Here is a 17,543-nt window from a genome sequence, read left to right on the forward strand (position 1 = left end):
ACAACCATGTGCAGCTGCTCCATCTGTCGATGCTTGCGTGCAATCAGAAGCTTGACTAAAGCCATGCCAATGCCAGAAGAAGATAGAAGAATTCTGAATCCTAATGATATGGATGGACCATGGCATTCAGTTGGACTTTGGTTATTCAGTCTAACAAGATCTGGATAGAACTGAAATTTGTAACGGGAAGACAGATTTCACCATCGTGTTATCCTGGTAGCAAAGTGTCTTGTTCAGTGTATCTGAGAAAAAAAATGTTGCTTTCTTGGTCTTGGATTCATGCTCTGCAGTTTCCTCCGGTGTTCTACACAACAAGTTGTCTACCGGACCACATTGTGTGTTCTACTCATTAGCTGTAGACCACACAAAAAATTTCCTGAGCGTTGTTGCCAAGACATAAAAATGACATGACTACATCGGTGTAACAATGAACAAAGATGATCCGAGTTTACATAAAAATTACAGAGCAATAAGTTTGATTCATTGCTTGACAAAGTAGCACGTACAAATTCAATCTATAGAGAAAACTAAGTTCCTCTCGTCCTTCACGAGATGGGCAGTGGTTCAGCCATGACAAACTGCGGACACTGGATTTCGAATTAGAGGTTACAAAACCACATCGGATGACCCTACAGTTTTTGCTATATCTCCAGTTAGCCTTTACAACATCCACGTCTGGATGACCCTACAGTTTCAGCAAAGGTTATTGAAAAGGTTCCAGGGCCTGGACAACAGTTACATGTACACGTATATTGCAGCTCCTTGTGACTTCTCCGTCGTGTTTCCAAGGACAAAAATGTAAGCTGAAAAGAGAAGCATTAGTTTGAAAGGTAATCTTCATAATCCATCAGCCACATGTTACAAGGAACTGCATAAATATTAGAAGAAAAAAATAAATATTAGACAGAAATAAATAGACGATTATCTATGGCAGTGGTAAAAAGTTCCCAAGGACAAAGAAAGTAATCATATTTCAATAGATAGCTCTGAAAAATCCAAAGAATGTGTTAACGATGAACAACAACACCGACGATTCCCTAAGCACTTGACGACAACAATAGATACCTCCGTAATACACATTCAACTGTATGTATAGTTTGTACTTTTTATAGGTACGTATTTTGTACTCTTAGAAGTTTCTTCACTGGCCTTCTCAATGTACTGTGAGGTGACAAAACACTCATGCAACCAGAATAATAATTTCCTGTTCAATCCTACTAATACAACTCGATGCTTTACAAAATTCCAATATCATGGAGTGAAGATTCATCAATAGGAAGGTCTATCATCCGTAACACTTATTCAACTGTATCATAGCTACACCACCAAAGACTATCTAAATGCTACCAAAAACACTCATGTCCCCGAGATACATAATTGTTCTACAAGGGGAATTTTTTTCTTATAGAAGTTGCAAATAATAAATTGATCAACAATATTAGGCATATAATTACACATTCTAAAACGGAATACTACCTAACTTGAAAGCTGATTACTGTCGAACTTGATCTTCAAGCAGCTTAATTTGTAGGTGACCAGAAATTTTACATCAACTTATCTATTCAGCAATCTCTGCAGCGACTGAAACATTATTATCCATGGACTGTAAGCCTGTAACCAACATAGTATCCTATTAATAGTACCGTACCCTTTAGGTTCACTTTTCTTCTAACCAAAACATGAATATTTCTTCTGGTTATTAAAGACGAAGACATTGCTCTGTAATTCTCTATCCCTCATACATTAACCATCATCCGCTTGAACAGATACCTGAAAAACAGAATATTTTCAGTTCTTAGAAGTATACGAACAAAAGGAGGCCACCAACAAAGAAGCACACATAACACTTAGGGCCCGTTCGGAAGCTCTCTCGCTTCCCAAGTGGCCAGCTTCTCGGCCAGCCAGCTTCTCACGGGAGGTGATAAGCGTTCGGCAGCAGCGGCAGATTCTGCTTCGTCAACATGGGCCAGAGAGGAGAGGACCCCACAGTCAGATCACCCTACGAGGACGCTGGTTCGCTCCGCTCATATCGAATCGTTACGCATGCCACTTCGGAAGGGCATTGGGATGTAATAAAGAGCAACTTCTGCTCCTGGTTTTCGTGAAGCTGGGCTGGAGTAGCTCCAGAAAATTGCACTGCGTCCAGAATTGCTCCGCGGAGCAGGCTTCTTGAAGCTGCCGGCGTTTGGCCAGCTCCCCGCCCGCTTTCGGAGAAGCGCGGAGCCGGAGCGCTTCCGAACAGGCCCTTAAAGGATTAGCAGGCTTTGGTATCCTAAACTGGAAACAATGTCAAAATCAAAGATATCATAGAGGGATTTTGGATGCACGAAATTTATCGGAATCACATGAACCCATAACACGCTGGCTCCATGGTATGAATCAAAAATATAGAGAGAAATAAGATAAACAGGCCAAACTCTGTAATCACTGTTTCAATGCACACTAAACCGTGTCTTTTATCAAGTTGTGTGAGGTACAACACTGGAAGTCATCATATTGAACTAGACATTGTCTGGCACCAAAGAGTCATCAAAATGAAACACATAATTGACGAGGCACACATAATTACTTGCCAAAAAAGTACATTCCAATATGATTTATGCTACAGAAAACAAACAACCTGAATGAAAAATGAAAAAATATTGTTATAGAAGATTTTTTTTCCTGGACTAAGGGCGGGTTAAATTTTTTAGCAAAGTTTGACAGGCTTGATGAGGGTCAGGGTCCACCTCATGGTAACTAAAAAAAATCTAACTCGGCTTCCATGAATATTGACAAGCTAGGAGATGGTCCGTGTATACCAACAAATGTTTCCAACCAGCCACATACAAAAATCTAGCGTACCATATGGATTCAGCCACATTCGCAAGCTAATGTACAAATTCTGAGAGACAAGGTAAGAGATATGGGGCCAACAAAAAATAAGAGCATGTACAAGAAATACATATTCCAAACTTGCATGCGACATTGATTGCATCGCTTGTTTACATCGACGTAAAATAGGAGCACATCCAGCTATGTCCTTCTGTTCAGTGTGTATCAACAGATCAAAACTACAAATAAATAGGTGCTTAACCATTTATCATTCGCCTTAAGCTCAGTGTAAAAATGTGAGAAGCAAACCTGAGAAAGTTTGGCCTCCTTTGGTTCATAGGATAGAAATGTTGTAGGAATAGGAAAATCATAGGAAATGAGATGACATGCATCTCAATTCCTATAGAGAAAGAGATGTCATTTGATGCATAGGATAGGAATTTTTTCATTGAGTCTTAGCTAATGTTTTTTTCCTCCAAAATGTGAAGGATTGATTCCTATCCTATATAGGAATAGAAATCCATTCCTACAAACCAAAGGGCCTCAAAGGAAATTTTCCTATGCAAATCCTATCCTATAGAAATCCTATGACATTCCTACAAACCAAAGGAGGCCTAGTGTACTACAGGTTTATGTCGTGATTTCACAGAAGGTTAGTGCTTCTATGAATTGGATAAGGAAAACCATATTCTGCATCTTGCCATTCGCTAGTTGCTACCATGTCTCACTAGAGAGTTCTGCAGCCTCACTGTAGTGTTCAGGACGAGTCAACGTTTAAGAAAAGATACATTCATGTCCTTTAGCAAGACCCTTGAATCAAAAAGTTGAAATTTCAATCTATTCAGAGGTAAGATCAGCCCCGATGACAGTGTTTGAAGGACTGGAAACCTAACAAAACGGTATAGGGAGTTAGTGAGATTGTGCATTAAGATAAAACTTACTTGGGCTTGAATGATTTGTACTTCTTATTCGGGAGTGATTTCTTCGTTGCTCGCAGCATTCGTCTCGTTCTTTCAAATTTTCTTGTGTTTTACCCTTTATGGTTTCCTTCTGTGCCTTCTTCTACAACAAAGCAGATGCAACATAATTAATGGGATGACCATCCTAAATATAGTAGCAGCATCCCAACTCCACTCTAAGTGAAAATAGTTGGACATGGCTCTTTGTTTTTCGTACTAGTGGAGCTCCAGGGAAGAAAGAAGGAACAATTCATCCAAAACAGAGAGGAAAATAGGAAACAGGGCTATCACCTTTGGCTCGATGGAAGAAGATACTAATGTTGTTCCTCCGCATCGTTGAGATTCTCCTCTTCTTCTCCTCCTGCATGATTTCCACCTCCTTCAAATGATCCCACAATCGAGCAAAGGTCTACTCCATCACCCCCTCAAACACGCAAGCTCCCCTCTTTTCTTTCATCTCCTTTCTTGGTCTACTTCCTCTTTCTTTGTCCATCCTCAAAAAATCAAGAACCCTAACACTAAAAATTCAGAAATTCATGGAGGAAAGGGGAAGGAATAAGAGGAGGGAGACCTTAACGGTGAGAAGACCTCCGGCGGCGTACAGGGACGCCGGAGAAGGTCGTTGCCGTCGTCGAGCTCGCACTGTATCGCCGCACTGCCCAATTCGCCTCCTGATCGCTACCCCATGAAGAGGGAAAGGGGGGAGTACTCCACGTATGAGAGGCGAGTAGCCCTTTTCTCCGGGCCGTCCCTCCGGCACCATCGCCGTCACTGTCGCCGCCTCGGCAATCGTCGGAGAGGAGGGTCCGGGGAGAGAGGGACGATGTCGAGCCCATCCGCACTAAAGTGAAACCGCCCGTAGTTGATTAGAAAGGATATAGGTGTTGGGGAGTGGGCTCCTCCTACGGTCCTACTGTACCAGTCAAGCGCTCCTACAAACGTAAATTTACAGCAGTGGAACATAATTTTACATCGGTCAAGATTTGCTCCGACCGTGGCTCGGTTGATGGACTGGGGTGAAGAATTACTTATTCTTCACCCTGGGTTATTAATAGAGTTTCTATATATGTATATATATAGTGTTACTATTCATCACCCAGGGTGCAGAATAAGTTATTCTTCACCCGAGGTAATCTTACGATCATTTCATAATTAAATTACGTTTGGAATTCAAATAGTTACATTTCTATTGATTCACTACGTAAAATTTGACATAAGAAAATAAAAATATAGGTCATAAGACAAGAAAATTTGCAATTTATGTGTATTTTAGACTATGTTTTTACGTTTGTAGTTTTACATAACATAAAATATGTTTTACAGCGATTATATATTTTCTTACGGTCTTTTTTTGCGTCAGAAATAAGACAAAACTTACAAAACGTAAAATTATGGTGCATTGATGGTAAAATAAAGGAGGGTGAAGAATAACTATTCCTCGCCCAGGGTGACGAATAGTGCGACCCTATATATATATATATATATATATATATATATATATATATATATATATATATATGTTACTGTTCTAAGAATGATCATGATGCCCTCATGTCCGTATTTTGTTTTATCGACACATCTATCTCTAAACATGTGAATATATTTTTCGTTATCGCCTTCCGCTTGAGGACAAGCGAGGTCTAAGCTTGGGGAAATTTATACGTCCATTTTGCATCATGCTTTTATATCGATATTTATTGCATTATGGGTTGTTATTACACATAATGTCACAATACTTATGTCTATTTTCTCTTATTTTACAAGGTTTGCATGAAGAGGGAGAATACCGGCAATTGGAATTCTGGGCTGGAAAAGGAGCAAATATTAGAGACATATTTTGCACAACTCCAAAAGTCCTGAAACTTCACAGGAGCACGTTTTGGAATATATAAAAAATACCGGCGAAAGAATTAATCAGAGGGGGCCCACACCCTGGCCATGAGGGTGGGAGGCATGCCCTACCCCCTGGGCGCACCCCCTGTCTCGTGGGCCCCCTGGCAGGCCTCCAGTGCCCATCTTCTACTATATGAAGTCTTTCGTCCAAGAAAAAATATAAGCAAGCTCACGGGACGAAACTCCGCCGCCAGGAGGCGGAACCAATCTATGGCTCCGGCGGAGCTGTTCTGCCGGGGAAACATCTCTCCGGGAGGGAGAAATCATCACCATCGATCCTCTCATCGGGAGGGGGTCAATCTCCATCAATATCTTCATCAGCACCATCTCATCTCAAACCCTAGTTCATCTCTTGTATCTAATCTTTATCTCAAAACCTCAGATTGGTACCTGTGGGTTGCTAGTAGTGTTGATTACTTCTTGTAGTTGATGCTAGTTGGTTTATTTGATGGAAGATGATATGTTCAGATCCTTTATGCATATTAATACCCCTCTGGTTATGAACATGAATATAATTTATGAGTAGTTACGTTTGTTCCTGAAGACATGGGAGAAGTCTTGCTATAAGTAGTCATGTGAATTTAGTGTTCGTTCGATATTTTGATGAGATGTATGTTGTCTCTCCTCTAGTGGTGTCATATGAACGTCGACTACATGACACTTCACCATTGTTTGGGACTAGGAGAAGGCATTGGGAAGTAATAAGTAGATGATGGGTTGCTAGAGTGACAGAAGTTTAAACCCTAGTTTATGCGTTGCTTCGTAAGGGGTTGATTTGGATCCATATGTTTCATGCTATGGTTAGGTTTACCTTAATACTTCTTTTGTAGTTGCGGATGCTTGCAAGAGGGGTTAATCATAAATGGGATGCTTTTCCAAGGAAGGGCAGTACCCAAGCATCGGTCCATCCACATATCAAATTATCAAAGTATCGAACGCGAATCATATGAGCGTGATGAAACTAGCTTGACAATAATTCTCATGTGTCCTCGGGAGCGCTTTCCTTTATATAAGAGTTTGTCCAGGCTTGTCCTTTGCTATAAAAAGGATTGGGACATCTTGCTGCACCTTATTTACTTCTATTACTTGTTAGCCGTTACAAATTACCTTATCACAAAACTACCTGTTACCGATAATTTCAGTGCTTGCAGAGAATACCTTACTGAAAACTGCTTATCATTTTCTTCTGCTCCTTGTTAGGTTCGACACTCTTACTTATCGAAAAGACTATGATAGATCCACTATACTTTTCGGTCATCAGTCGTCGGCCCGCCTAGGACACTAAAACTATTTTCTATCACAATTAGTTGTCACAGAAGTATGTGTCCAATACATCCCTGAAAAAAATGTGTTTTGTCGGTATTTTTCTCATGAAGGTGTCACTTCCATGACATATTTTTTTGTTCTGAGATAAAATGTCACGGCTGTGTCTTTTTCTTCTAGTGGAAGTGGTTGTATGAACCTTTCTTGGAAGTCGGCGATGAAGATCTCTTGCTCCCGTGATTGGATGGAGTTCTTTTGACTGAAAAACCAAGTTCGGGCCATTCTGACTTTCGCCAGTGGGAAGAGGTTACACCTTATTCTCATGGGGCCGCCACCTATGACCCAGATGGTGGTGTTGTATACTTTGAGGAAGTGGTCTAGGTTGGAACCTCCGGCAAATTGCTTGAGGGTGGGCATCTCCAATGCGCCTGGCAAGGTGCTTCTCGAATCTCTCGATGAGAGGGTTGCAAGATCATCTTTGCCTTTCGAGGCGAGCTTGCCCACCTTGGGAATCCTCGTTGCTTCCTCCCCTCGTCGGAGCATTTCAGTGAGTAATCCCGAGTACTCTTCGGGGAGCGAAAGCACGTGCAATGTTTTCTTTGTGGGGCGATCGTCTCCATGTCTACTATGGCTCCCCCTAAAGGGGCGAGTGATCCTCCGAGGTGTGCGAAGAGGGTGCGGCCCCCTAAGGTGTGTCTCCTAGGCTCGTCCCGTGCTTCTTGTGAGTTGGCTTCTTCATTGCAAGCTTTAATCAAGCCTGGACCTCCCATAAGAGGTGAGGAGAGCGAGCCAGGCTCCCCGGATGTCATGCGATCTGCTCGGAGCTGGTCGAAAATTCACGTTGTCGGGTGGACCTCGACCATGCCAGTTATTGGTGCTTGCGCTTGTGTGGCGGGAATTCTAACGTTGGCCACCAAGTCCTGGAGAGGTTTGACCAAGTCTTGGACAACCCAAAGGGTTGCCGCGAGGAGGCCAGGATCCACCATGACGAGGGGTGCATGTGGAGCTTCTGCCCCTGCCGACGGATTGCCTCTGGCTTACATCTTGGGGTCCCCTTTCTTCCGGTGAGCTTGGCTCACAAGCTTCTTCGAGTTGGCGGAGTTGCGGTGGCGTTGTAACTTTTTTTTTTGGCATGGCTTGGCCATGATAAGTATGGAATTTTTTTCCGCAACATCGAGTTGACGGAGTCATGGAGGCGTTTGCAGAGTCGCGACATCGAGGATTGCTGAGCGACGTCGAGGATCCGCACTCCAAGCTTGGTGAAGGCGACTCTAAGGCGCCTTCGAGGAGTCCTTCACCTTTTCTCACCTTCGACTTCGGTCGGAACTTGCTTTAGGCGGAGTCATCTAGTCGCAAAGGGCGATGGCTTTTCACAAGGTGAGGATTCCTCACGGTCATCATCAATGTTAACGTTGAAAAATCAACTTTCGGCTATTGATATCCTTGACAACACGGGTATAGATTAGTAGGTGGGATGCGTACAATGGTTTTATTGCGAAGGTCATCTCAATGGTATTTTTTAAATAGGTTCAACCGCCTTGTGAGAGCACGATCTACGCCCGGAGCATTTTAAAATTGTTATGTTTTACATTTTTGTGTGTCAAATAGGGACTAAAATTTCTTTCAAGTTGGCAAAGCATGTATTCAAACCGTTCGAAAGCTTCCAAATTCGGCGTATTTCGCTGCACAGTTTGAAGGTGGGATGCCGTGCTGTAAGATTCGCGCGCGAGGATAAGGGCCATGAATCAATGGTTCAGAAACCCATCATCGTCGTCTCTAATCCCAAACCCTCTCTCCTCTTCCTCAGCTCCCTTCCCGGGTCGCCTCCAATGGCGTCCTCCCTCCTCCGCGCCTCGCCGCTCTCCCTCCTCTCCCGCCTGAGGCCGCTCAGCCGCAGGCCTCCCGCCTCGCACCTCCGCTGCCTCCTCCTGCTCTCCGGCTCCGCCTCGGCCCCCTCACGCTCCACGCCCACGCCCCGAACCCTAGCGGCCGCCACCGATGCGGCGACCCCGCCGGAGGAGGCGGCGGCGCCCCCCGCGGCCGAGGCGAGGCTGGAGAGGATGCAGCCTCTGCAGTGGCCCCAGCGGGACGCGCTCTGCGGCGAGCTCGGGGCGGGCGACGCGGGGCGCCGGGTCCGGCTCTGCGGCTGGGTCGCCCTCCGCCGCTCCCACGCCGGCCTCACCTTCCTCACCCTCCGCGACTCCTCCGGCATGGTCCAGGTGACCCGTTTTCGTTTCAATGCCGCTGGTTTGGTTATTGCTGCTGCAAAGTGCAAACACAAGCATCAATTCATCATCTCTTGGCTGTGAACATGTAATGTAGTTGCTGCTGCGGTTAGAGACAACTTCTGTCTATGCAGCTGACCGCCGATGATATTACATTTTTTGCTGAAGCTTTCACCACATAATTTGTGCCACCTGGAATGGTCTGTTGTGTTGATGTAGAAACCAGATACTGCATTGTAGAGTGATTTTGGCTAGTGTTTGCGGCCAGCAAAGGTCAATGTGGATTGTGGAAGCAGTACTCTATACCGACGCAACTAATATTCCCTTTTTATCGGAAAAAAAACTTCGCAGAGGCTTGTGGAGTGATAATTATTTCAAGATTGCCTGTCATAGTTATTCAAATGTTTAGTGATCTCAAGCCAGTGTTTGTTCTACTCTTTCTGCAGGTGACGACTCTGCCAGAATACCCTGAAGTTTACGCTGTTGTGAACAAGCTGAGAGTGGAATCAGTGGTTTCTGTTGAGGGGGTGGTGCGCCCGCGCCCAACAGAATCCATCAATGCAGATATGAGGACTGGGGCTATAGAGGTACTGACTAGCCTCTATCGTAATTTATTTAATGTTTTTGGGGATGAAAGAGCTAGTTAATGTGATCAGAATTGGAAATTTACACTATCTAGCATAGAAATGTTACTACTACAGTAGGGTGTAGGTTTTCTCCAAGACCTGTCTGTGTTCTTACTCTCTTATCTTTCTATTCCAAGTTGTGAACTGCAAGACACTGTTCCTTCAGTTGATCATAATGGAAATGGGATCAGGCCATCATCCCATTTCTGGAACATGCAGAATGCGTTAGAGATTAACAAAAAGGAGAGAAACCATATACGACATAGTTCATCTTTCACTGTTCGAATAATTGTTTCGTTAAGCTGTCATGAGATTTTCCATCTTTGTTTCTTGTTCCTCCAAATTGCAACATCTTTTTGTAACGATGATATCATGTTCGCACCTTGAAGGTTGCTGCAGATCATGTATCAGTGCTCAACTCGGTAACTCGTTCCCTACCTTTTCCAATCACCACTGCTGATACAGTGAAAGAAAAATTTCCGGAAGAAGTCAGATTGAGGTAAGAACCAGAATCTGTGTTCTCTGCGTATTCTCTTGTTGGCATATTGTCATATACTTGGAAGAAAGTTTTGTTGGATCCCCCAAAATATCTAGCTGCTGATTGATTATTGTCTAGCAAGTGCTTAAACTTATCACGTTTGTGCAGAATGTGATTATTTGTACATCTGAAGTTGCACATAAAATTTTAGACACCAAGATGATGCATAAGAAACTTAGGCATTGTGAACCACTTTTGCCACTGAATATTGAGACTTGGGAGCATATACTTTTGCCACTGAATATTGAGACTTGGGAGCATTGTGAACCACTTTTGCCACTGAATATTGAGACATCTGAAGTTGCACATATAATTTTAGACACCAAGATGGTGCATAAGAAACTTAGGCATGGTGAACCATTTATATTGCTATGATTTCTCAATACTTAATTTTCTGGCATCTTCTCATTAGAGCGATTTTTAATATTTGATTATTCATTGTTATCATGAAGGAGGTTTGCAGATTTAATTTAGTTGAGACACATTTTCATCATCATATCGATCATGCTAACTTGTACTAGTAGTCTATTTGAATATCATACCGCAGTCTGTCAAGTCACCCTCTAAGAGTCTGCTGGACGATGACTTATGGTACAATATTGTATTTCACTATAATTTTTTCCATTGGCTGTAATGACCATGTGTCAGATCACAACTTCGCTCTAGATAGAAATATACTTGTCAAAGATATGACTGCTCCTATTTCCCTAAATTTCATTTCCTTATTATCATTTCTTCCTCTGTTCAACTTTACGGTACCAATTTACCGCTGTCTGTTATGCTTGAATTTATTTAAATGCTGCATTCAATTTCCACCGTTTTAAGCAATGTGTGCCCTTTTTATATGAATGTCCTATCTTAAATATTACAGATTTAGGGTGCTGGACTTGCGTCGACCACAAATGCAGTCAAACTTGAGATTACGTCATAAAGTTATTAAACACATTCGTCGTTACTTGGAGGATAGGCATGATTTTGTTGAGGTATGCTAATTATATATTTTGTGCTGTTGTTTGACTGCACCATGTCCTATTTACTTCTATATGCCTGTCATTTTCAATATGGTGTCACTGTTCTTAAAACTGCAACATAAAGATCAAGATAGTTGCTCTTGTAGTAGCTTTAATTGGCCAACCGCTACATAAGCCGCTGGGCCAAGAGGTCAACTTGTCCCTTGGGTTGCTAATTCTCCACCCACTTGTCTAACAGCACCAATTTTTATGCATCAGCCATTTTCATTAGACTAGCCACAATGGATAGTAACATACACTAGTAACATACACATATTTCTAGACTATGTTACTACCTTCATAGTGGGTTGTAACTTAAGTGTGATAACATGCAAAGATTTATTTATTAGGTTATAGACTCATATTGCATTGGAACATGTGATGTTACAGTAACTAGCTAAGTTACTATAACTATCTCTCTCTTCATTAACTCATTGCCACATAAGCAAATTTGCTGAGTTGGACTCGATGTTACTGCTGAAGTTACTCCCACTGTGGCTAGTCTTACTGGCTGTATAAAGGGGACATAAATACGACTAATGTGCTGTCACCAGTAGCACTAGTACATAATGTATATGTATTGATGCAAATTGTGTGGATCGGTCATAATAGATGCAATGAGTCACTAAACTGAATGCAATGCACTGATTAGTGTAGCTTCCCTTGCAATATCTAGAATGTATACATCTCTTGGTATAATTTTTTTAATATTTTATTTAAAGTTACTACATGTTCTAAGGTAGATTGAGACTCCAATTTTATCCAAGTCTACACCAGAAGGCGCTCGGGACTATCTTGTACCTTCAAGAGTTCAGGTGAATAACCTCTGTACTTTGCAGACACAATTATAACATGGTTGTTTCCTCTATTGGTGCCCACACCATTCTGTTTGGTTTGTTCTCGTACCCTTTGTAATTTTGAAAGATCTGATGCCTAATGCCATATTTGTCTGCTTTATTGTAAAAGTAACGCCAATATCAATCATTCAATCTCTACTCGCTATTAAGCACAATCACCTTCCAGGAGATGAATGTGGTTAATTTGCTGTGTTTTTCTTTTGGGCTGATGGCTGATTTTTCTGATCTAGAAAATATCTTTGGAGTTGAGTTGGCTACTTGTCTTTTAGAAGTTGCAATAGAAGTACACTTACAAACTATTTTGGAGGACTAAACTTGTTCCTATTCTATTTTGCCTAGACTCGGACATACAATGCTCTATAGTTTTGTTCTTATATACTTAATGCACTTCTGTTCCATTTGAGTATAACAATGACATTGTGGAGGTGCAGACTTATTGTGCATTGGAATTATGTTGCCATTGCTTGTTAGTGTGTTAGTGGTAGGTATAGTAATTTAGTAAGTAATATTTGTCAAAAGAAACTTCATAAGTAATAACTATGCAATGAAGGTTCATCATCACTTTGCCAAGTGCTTTCTGTTCCTCTGATTTCCTCCAATATGATTTCTGAAGCCAGGAACATGCTTCGCTCTTCCTCAAAGCCCTCAGCTGTTCAAGCAAATGTTGATGGCCTCTGGCTTCGAAAAATATTTTCAGATTGCAAGGTAAGTAGGTAGCACATTTGAAGGCCTGGATGTTATTATTTCATAGATATAGTTGTGTTAATGCATGGAGTATATTATTGGTGCAACTTTTTTTTATGCCAACAACTTTTCATCTTCATTTTTGTAAACTTAGCTGAATTCTTGAATTATAATACAATTAATACAAATCAATCAGAGCACAAGCATATGTGTCATGTAATGTACTCATGTCCAGCTGTCATTTAGTACTATACTAGTAGTATTGAATCAATTAACTACTTCTGTGGAAAGCTGCACAGTTGTCTTTGTTCACTGATCTGCTTTATGGCAGATGCTTCCGGGATGAAGATCTGCGTGCAGACAGGCAACCAGAATTTACACAACTTGACATGGAGATTGCCTTTACATCAATGGAGGATATGTTGAGCTTGAATGAAGAATTGATGATACATGTATGTTGGTTTTGACCAGCTTTATGTTTTCTTTCTCTTTTTCCTGTCAGATATCTATTGTTATTGCTGTCTGTTAGTGAAATCCCTAGTTAGAAGGTAACACAGTCAGTGCCATTTATAATTCTAAAGAGGTCACAGGCACAACAACTGTATGCTCATTTTGTAGTTTAGCTGCCGAATATTAAACCATCAGTAGTAGTCTCTTAGTTCATTATTCAGAAAATATTCCCTTTTTTCTTAAGCTATTTTTGCTATTCATGGTTGATTCAGCTATGGAATATTCATATCACAGATATTTAAAGAGGTAGGAGATATCAAGCTGCCTAAGTGTTTTCCAAGGCTCACCTACAACGAGGCGATGAACCGTTATGGGACAGACAGGCCTGACCTTCGGTTCGATTGGGAGCTAAAAGATGTGAGGACCTTTAATATCTTTGTAGAATGGCCTTGGTAATTGTGGTAACTATTTATTTAGTTAATTACCATCACAAATTTGGACAACTTTGTTTTGGATGAGGGGCTACTCCTTTTTTTGCATATAAAAAACAGAAGTCCTCTACTTTAATTCACAGGAGTACCGTTACTAGTATGATATTGTAGGTCTGTAGATTTTGATGCTGCTTTTACCTTGCAGCTTACATGGGAAACACACGCTGTAAACTCTTTTCTTAGTTTATTACTTGCACATTTTCTCCCTTCACTCTTGTTCTGTCAAATGCAGGCTAGTGATGTATTTTTGGGCAGTAGCTTCAAGGTTTTTGCAGATACATTAGAAAATGGTGGTGTAATAAAGGCATTATGTGTGCCTGGTGGTGCCAAAGTTTTTTCAAACACCGACCTAAAGAAGGGAACTGTTTATGCTGAGGCTTCCAAAGCTGGAGCTAAGGGCCTGCCTTTCCTCAAAGTTATGGACAATGGTAAAAAGGATAATATGTCCTTGTTATATTAGACAAAACTACATGGCCTGGCAGCAAATGATATGTTATTTATTTGTGGTACCACAGGGGAGCTTGAAGGAGTTGGTCCGTTGGTGTCAAGTCTAAAACCCGAAAAGAAAGAACACCTGTTGGAACTTTTAGATGCAAAAGCAGGTGATCTTATCCTGTTTGCCTTGGGCGAGCAGTCAACAGCTAATCAAATTCTTGGCAGGTTAAGATTGTTTATTGCTCATAAGCTGGACGTGATAGATACAGTGAGTCTCTCAAACCAAGAACTTCCGTCCTTGTATTGTAAACATATTCTTGGCATACTGATGAGACACCAAGAATAGTTCTGTTTCTGCCCTTAAAAATTTCTATTTCTTTCTGTAGTCAGCACATTCAATTCTTTGGGTGACAGATTTTCCAATGTTTGAATGGAATAGTGACGAGCAGCGATATGAGGTCAGTCTTTTAGTTTGTACTAACAAATTATAATCGGTTCGTATTCTTCTTTACTTCTACAAAACAAAAATGGGTATTCCTTAAGCCTGTGCGTGCATCACGTTAGAGAACTAGCATTTTGCTGTTTTTTTAAGAGACTGCAGTTATTTGTTGAATGTTGATTGCTGTTTAGTTGCTGATAATACACTATGAACAAACTTTGAACCTTGGTATAGTACGATACATTGTACCACGTTGTATCGCAAGAATACCCACCAATATTGGACGAATCTTAGAACTTTGTTGATGACATCCAGACATGATCTGGTATGACACGTGTTTACAAAGAGATATGTGAAGGGGAACATCAGTCGATATACAGTTTTATTTACATGCTAATGCCATTTGGATGGGCATTGGTACATAAGTATCATGGATTCATGGTTTATATTATAGTGTATGCCCAATATTCTACTGAACAGTATGGAAAGTTGCATATTTTTGTCAAAATTTATGAACTGAAGAGCCTAATTAAACTGGGTGTTCACATCTAGCTAAAAGAAAAGGTTGTATCTTATTTTCTGTTTTGTCACTACCCTTGTTCTTCTCAATTTCAAACACAGGCTCTACACCATCCTTTCACTGCACCAAATCCTGAAGATATGAATGATCTACCATCAGCTCGTGCCTTGGCTTATGATATGATTTACAATGGGGTGGAGGTACTCCTTGTTTCTCTTTTGAAGTATGTATGCAAGTTTTAGTTTAGTTTGTTGTTTTAATGTTTCAATCTGTTTGAATCTGCAATTATGCACTACAATGTGAAGTTTATGTACCTAGATTTTTCATGTATTATCTTGGTAAATAGTCATCCACGCCTCCAACAGACAAACAAGACATGAAACATACTGATATGCATCAAAGTTCAATATAATTTAGTAGTTTTATGCAAATTAAGATGATATTGTATCCCCCTGTACAAGCACTACCTGTTTTTTCTTGTGTTACATTTGTATTAGAGTGTGTTTCATGTTTCAGATGCTAAATAGTAAATACGCTTTAGTGCCCTTTTCTATTGTAGATGACTAATTGAGCAAGGTGGGCAAATGATCATATGATATATATTTGACTATGTGCATGTGTTACTGGCTTACTGCAAATGAAATCATACAGTACATCTGATGTTTTGTCCTCTTGTTCATAGATCGGAGGAGGCAGTTTGAGGATCTACAAAAGTGATGTGCAACAAAGGATTTTTGAGATCATCGGTATCTCACCTGAACAGGTTTGACTATATTTTTTTGACTTGCTCTTCATGATATTAATGTACTCTCTTCATGATAATTCAATACTGCACCAACTGAGTCCATAACCATTCAGCAACCGAGCCTTATTTGTATATCCAGTGCTGCTCTCTTTTGGCGGTGTACTTAATATTTGAAATTTCCAATGCAGGCAGAGGAAAAATTTGGCTACCTTTTGGAGTGTTTTGACATGGGTGCTCCCCCACATGGTATGATACTTCAACCACATGGCTTTCAATGTATCATGTTCTTTAGTGTAAGATAGTAGCTATGCATTCCGCTTTGTTGCTGCTTGCATGTTTCATTACACTGCTATTTCTGAAACAAGAGGCCTTCTAAAGCAATCTTATTCCTTTTCTCTAAAAGTGGCTCAATCTTGTTCTTTTGCTATATCTTGATTCTAAGGTATTTGAATAATCTTGATAAATTTCATTTTGCTTTTACTTACTAGATCTCGAACTAGGATATCACAGAAATGTTAGCCTTTGAATAAAGGCTGCCCCTCACACATTTGTTGTGAACTAATTCGTTTTTATTTTTATTTTTTTTGCTTTTAGTTACTAGAACTAGAATAGAATATCAAACAGAAATGTCATATTTGTCACCTCCTTAATGCAGGGGGCATTGCCTATGGGTTGGATCGTTTGGTGATGCTTTTGGCCCGCGAAAGTTCAATCCGGGATGTGATAGCTTTCCCAAAGACCACGACTGCTCAATGTTCGCTCACCAAAGCACCGTCCCCTGTGGAACCTCAGCAATTGAAGGATCTGGGCCTGCGTACTTCGTGAGGACGCCGTGCATGGATAAGGGGTGCATTATTTAGGAACAGATACATTATACACATGGGACTCAAACTGCCCCTGCACATTCTCTTTTTGCACTGTAGAGGAGAAATTTTTTGACTGTAAAATGACTGGTCGGCGTTCAGACGTCGCCAAATCTTCCAGCATGGACGCAATGCGGATTATTTATTTTCTTCAAAGTTGTGGCTGCCAACGTGCAACCGTATTACTATTGACTTGAATGAACTAGGCGGCCTGGCTTTTGTAACACCACATTGGAAGTATTTGTGTGTATACCAGGTTGAATTCCTGGCTGCCAGCATTGGAAGTATTGGAGTAGCTTTGTTTGTTGCAGGGAGTTGAATTTCTGTAGCTGGTCGAGTGCGTTTTCTTGTGCAGTGCTTGTGAAACAGTCTCGCAGATAGCATCTATACATTCATCACTGGACGTTGAGACCGATCCTTTGTGTTTCGATTTTTTTTCAAAACTATCACGTTATTTATAGCAAATTCAGAAACTATAGCACCCAATGCAAAAAAATTCAAAAATATGACCTTGCCGGCCTCGTGTGGGCCGAAAAGGGAGTTTTCGGTCAGGATTTGGTCGAAATGGGCTTTTCGGCCGTGCCTTGGCCGAAGAGGTGCGTATCTTGGCCAAAATGACCTTTTTGGTTAGCAGTAGGCCGAAAAGTCCTTTTTGGTCAGTAGTAGGCTGAAAAGTTTCTGGGCTCCACCTTTTCACGTTAATGGGAGCTGAAGCAGCATGGCTCCATTCT

The 17,543-nt window shown here is 41.2% G+C and overlaps 1 protein-coding gene and 1 long non-coding RNA gene across 3 annotated transcripts; one reads left to right on the forward strand and one right to left on the reverse strand.

The window, feature by feature from the left end:
• Positions 1-393: 393 nt before the first annotated feature.
• On the reverse strand, positions 394-4,605 carry LOC123057868 (uncharacterized). Its single transcript, XR_006426983.1, has 4 exons — positions 4,065-4,605; positions 3,756-3,876; positions 1,477-1,770; positions 394-803 (listed from the first exon to the last, which is right to left on the reverse strand). It is a non-coding gene; the product is annotated as an uncharacterized lncRNA (long non-coding RNA).
• A 4,083-nt stretch (positions 4,606-8,688) lies between these two features.
• Positions 8,689-17,122, forward strand: LOC123060246 (aspartate--tRNA ligase, chloroplastic/mitochondrial). 2 transcript variants are annotated; one of them, XR_006427820.1, is made up of 15 exons: positions 8,689-9,148; positions 9,601-9,741; positions 10,170-10,279; positions 11,190-11,301; positions 12,072-12,143; positions 12,799-12,890; positions 13,201-13,321; positions 13,614-13,736; positions 14,043-14,238; positions 14,326-14,513; positions 14,632-14,703; positions 15,306-15,427; positions 15,887-15,967; positions 16,138-16,195; positions 16,605-17,122. XR_006427820.1 is itself a non-coding variant. In XM_044482849.1 (15 exons), exons 1-15 carry the CDS (start codon positions 8,759-8,761, stop codon positions 16,772-16,774), a joined length of 2,025 nt encoding a protein of 674 aa, XP_044338784.1. In that variant the 5' UTR covers positions 8,691-8,758; the 3' UTR covers positions 16,775-17,122. The 2 variants fall into 2 exon arrangements, 1 of the variants encoding a protein (XP_044338784.1); XM_044482849.1 differs by having other exon boundaries at positions 8,691-9,148; positions 15,306-15,404.
• Positions 17,123-17,543: the final 421 nt, after the last annotated feature.

This window comes from Triticum aestivum, chromosome 3A (assembly GCF_018294505.1).
Source record: "Triticum aestivum cultivar Chinese Spring chromosome 3A, IWGSC CS RefSeq v2.1, whole genome shotgun sequence".
Classification (NCBI taxonomy): domain Eukaryota; kingdom Viridiplantae; phylum Streptophyta; class Magnoliopsida; order Poales; family Poaceae; genus Triticum; species Triticum aestivum.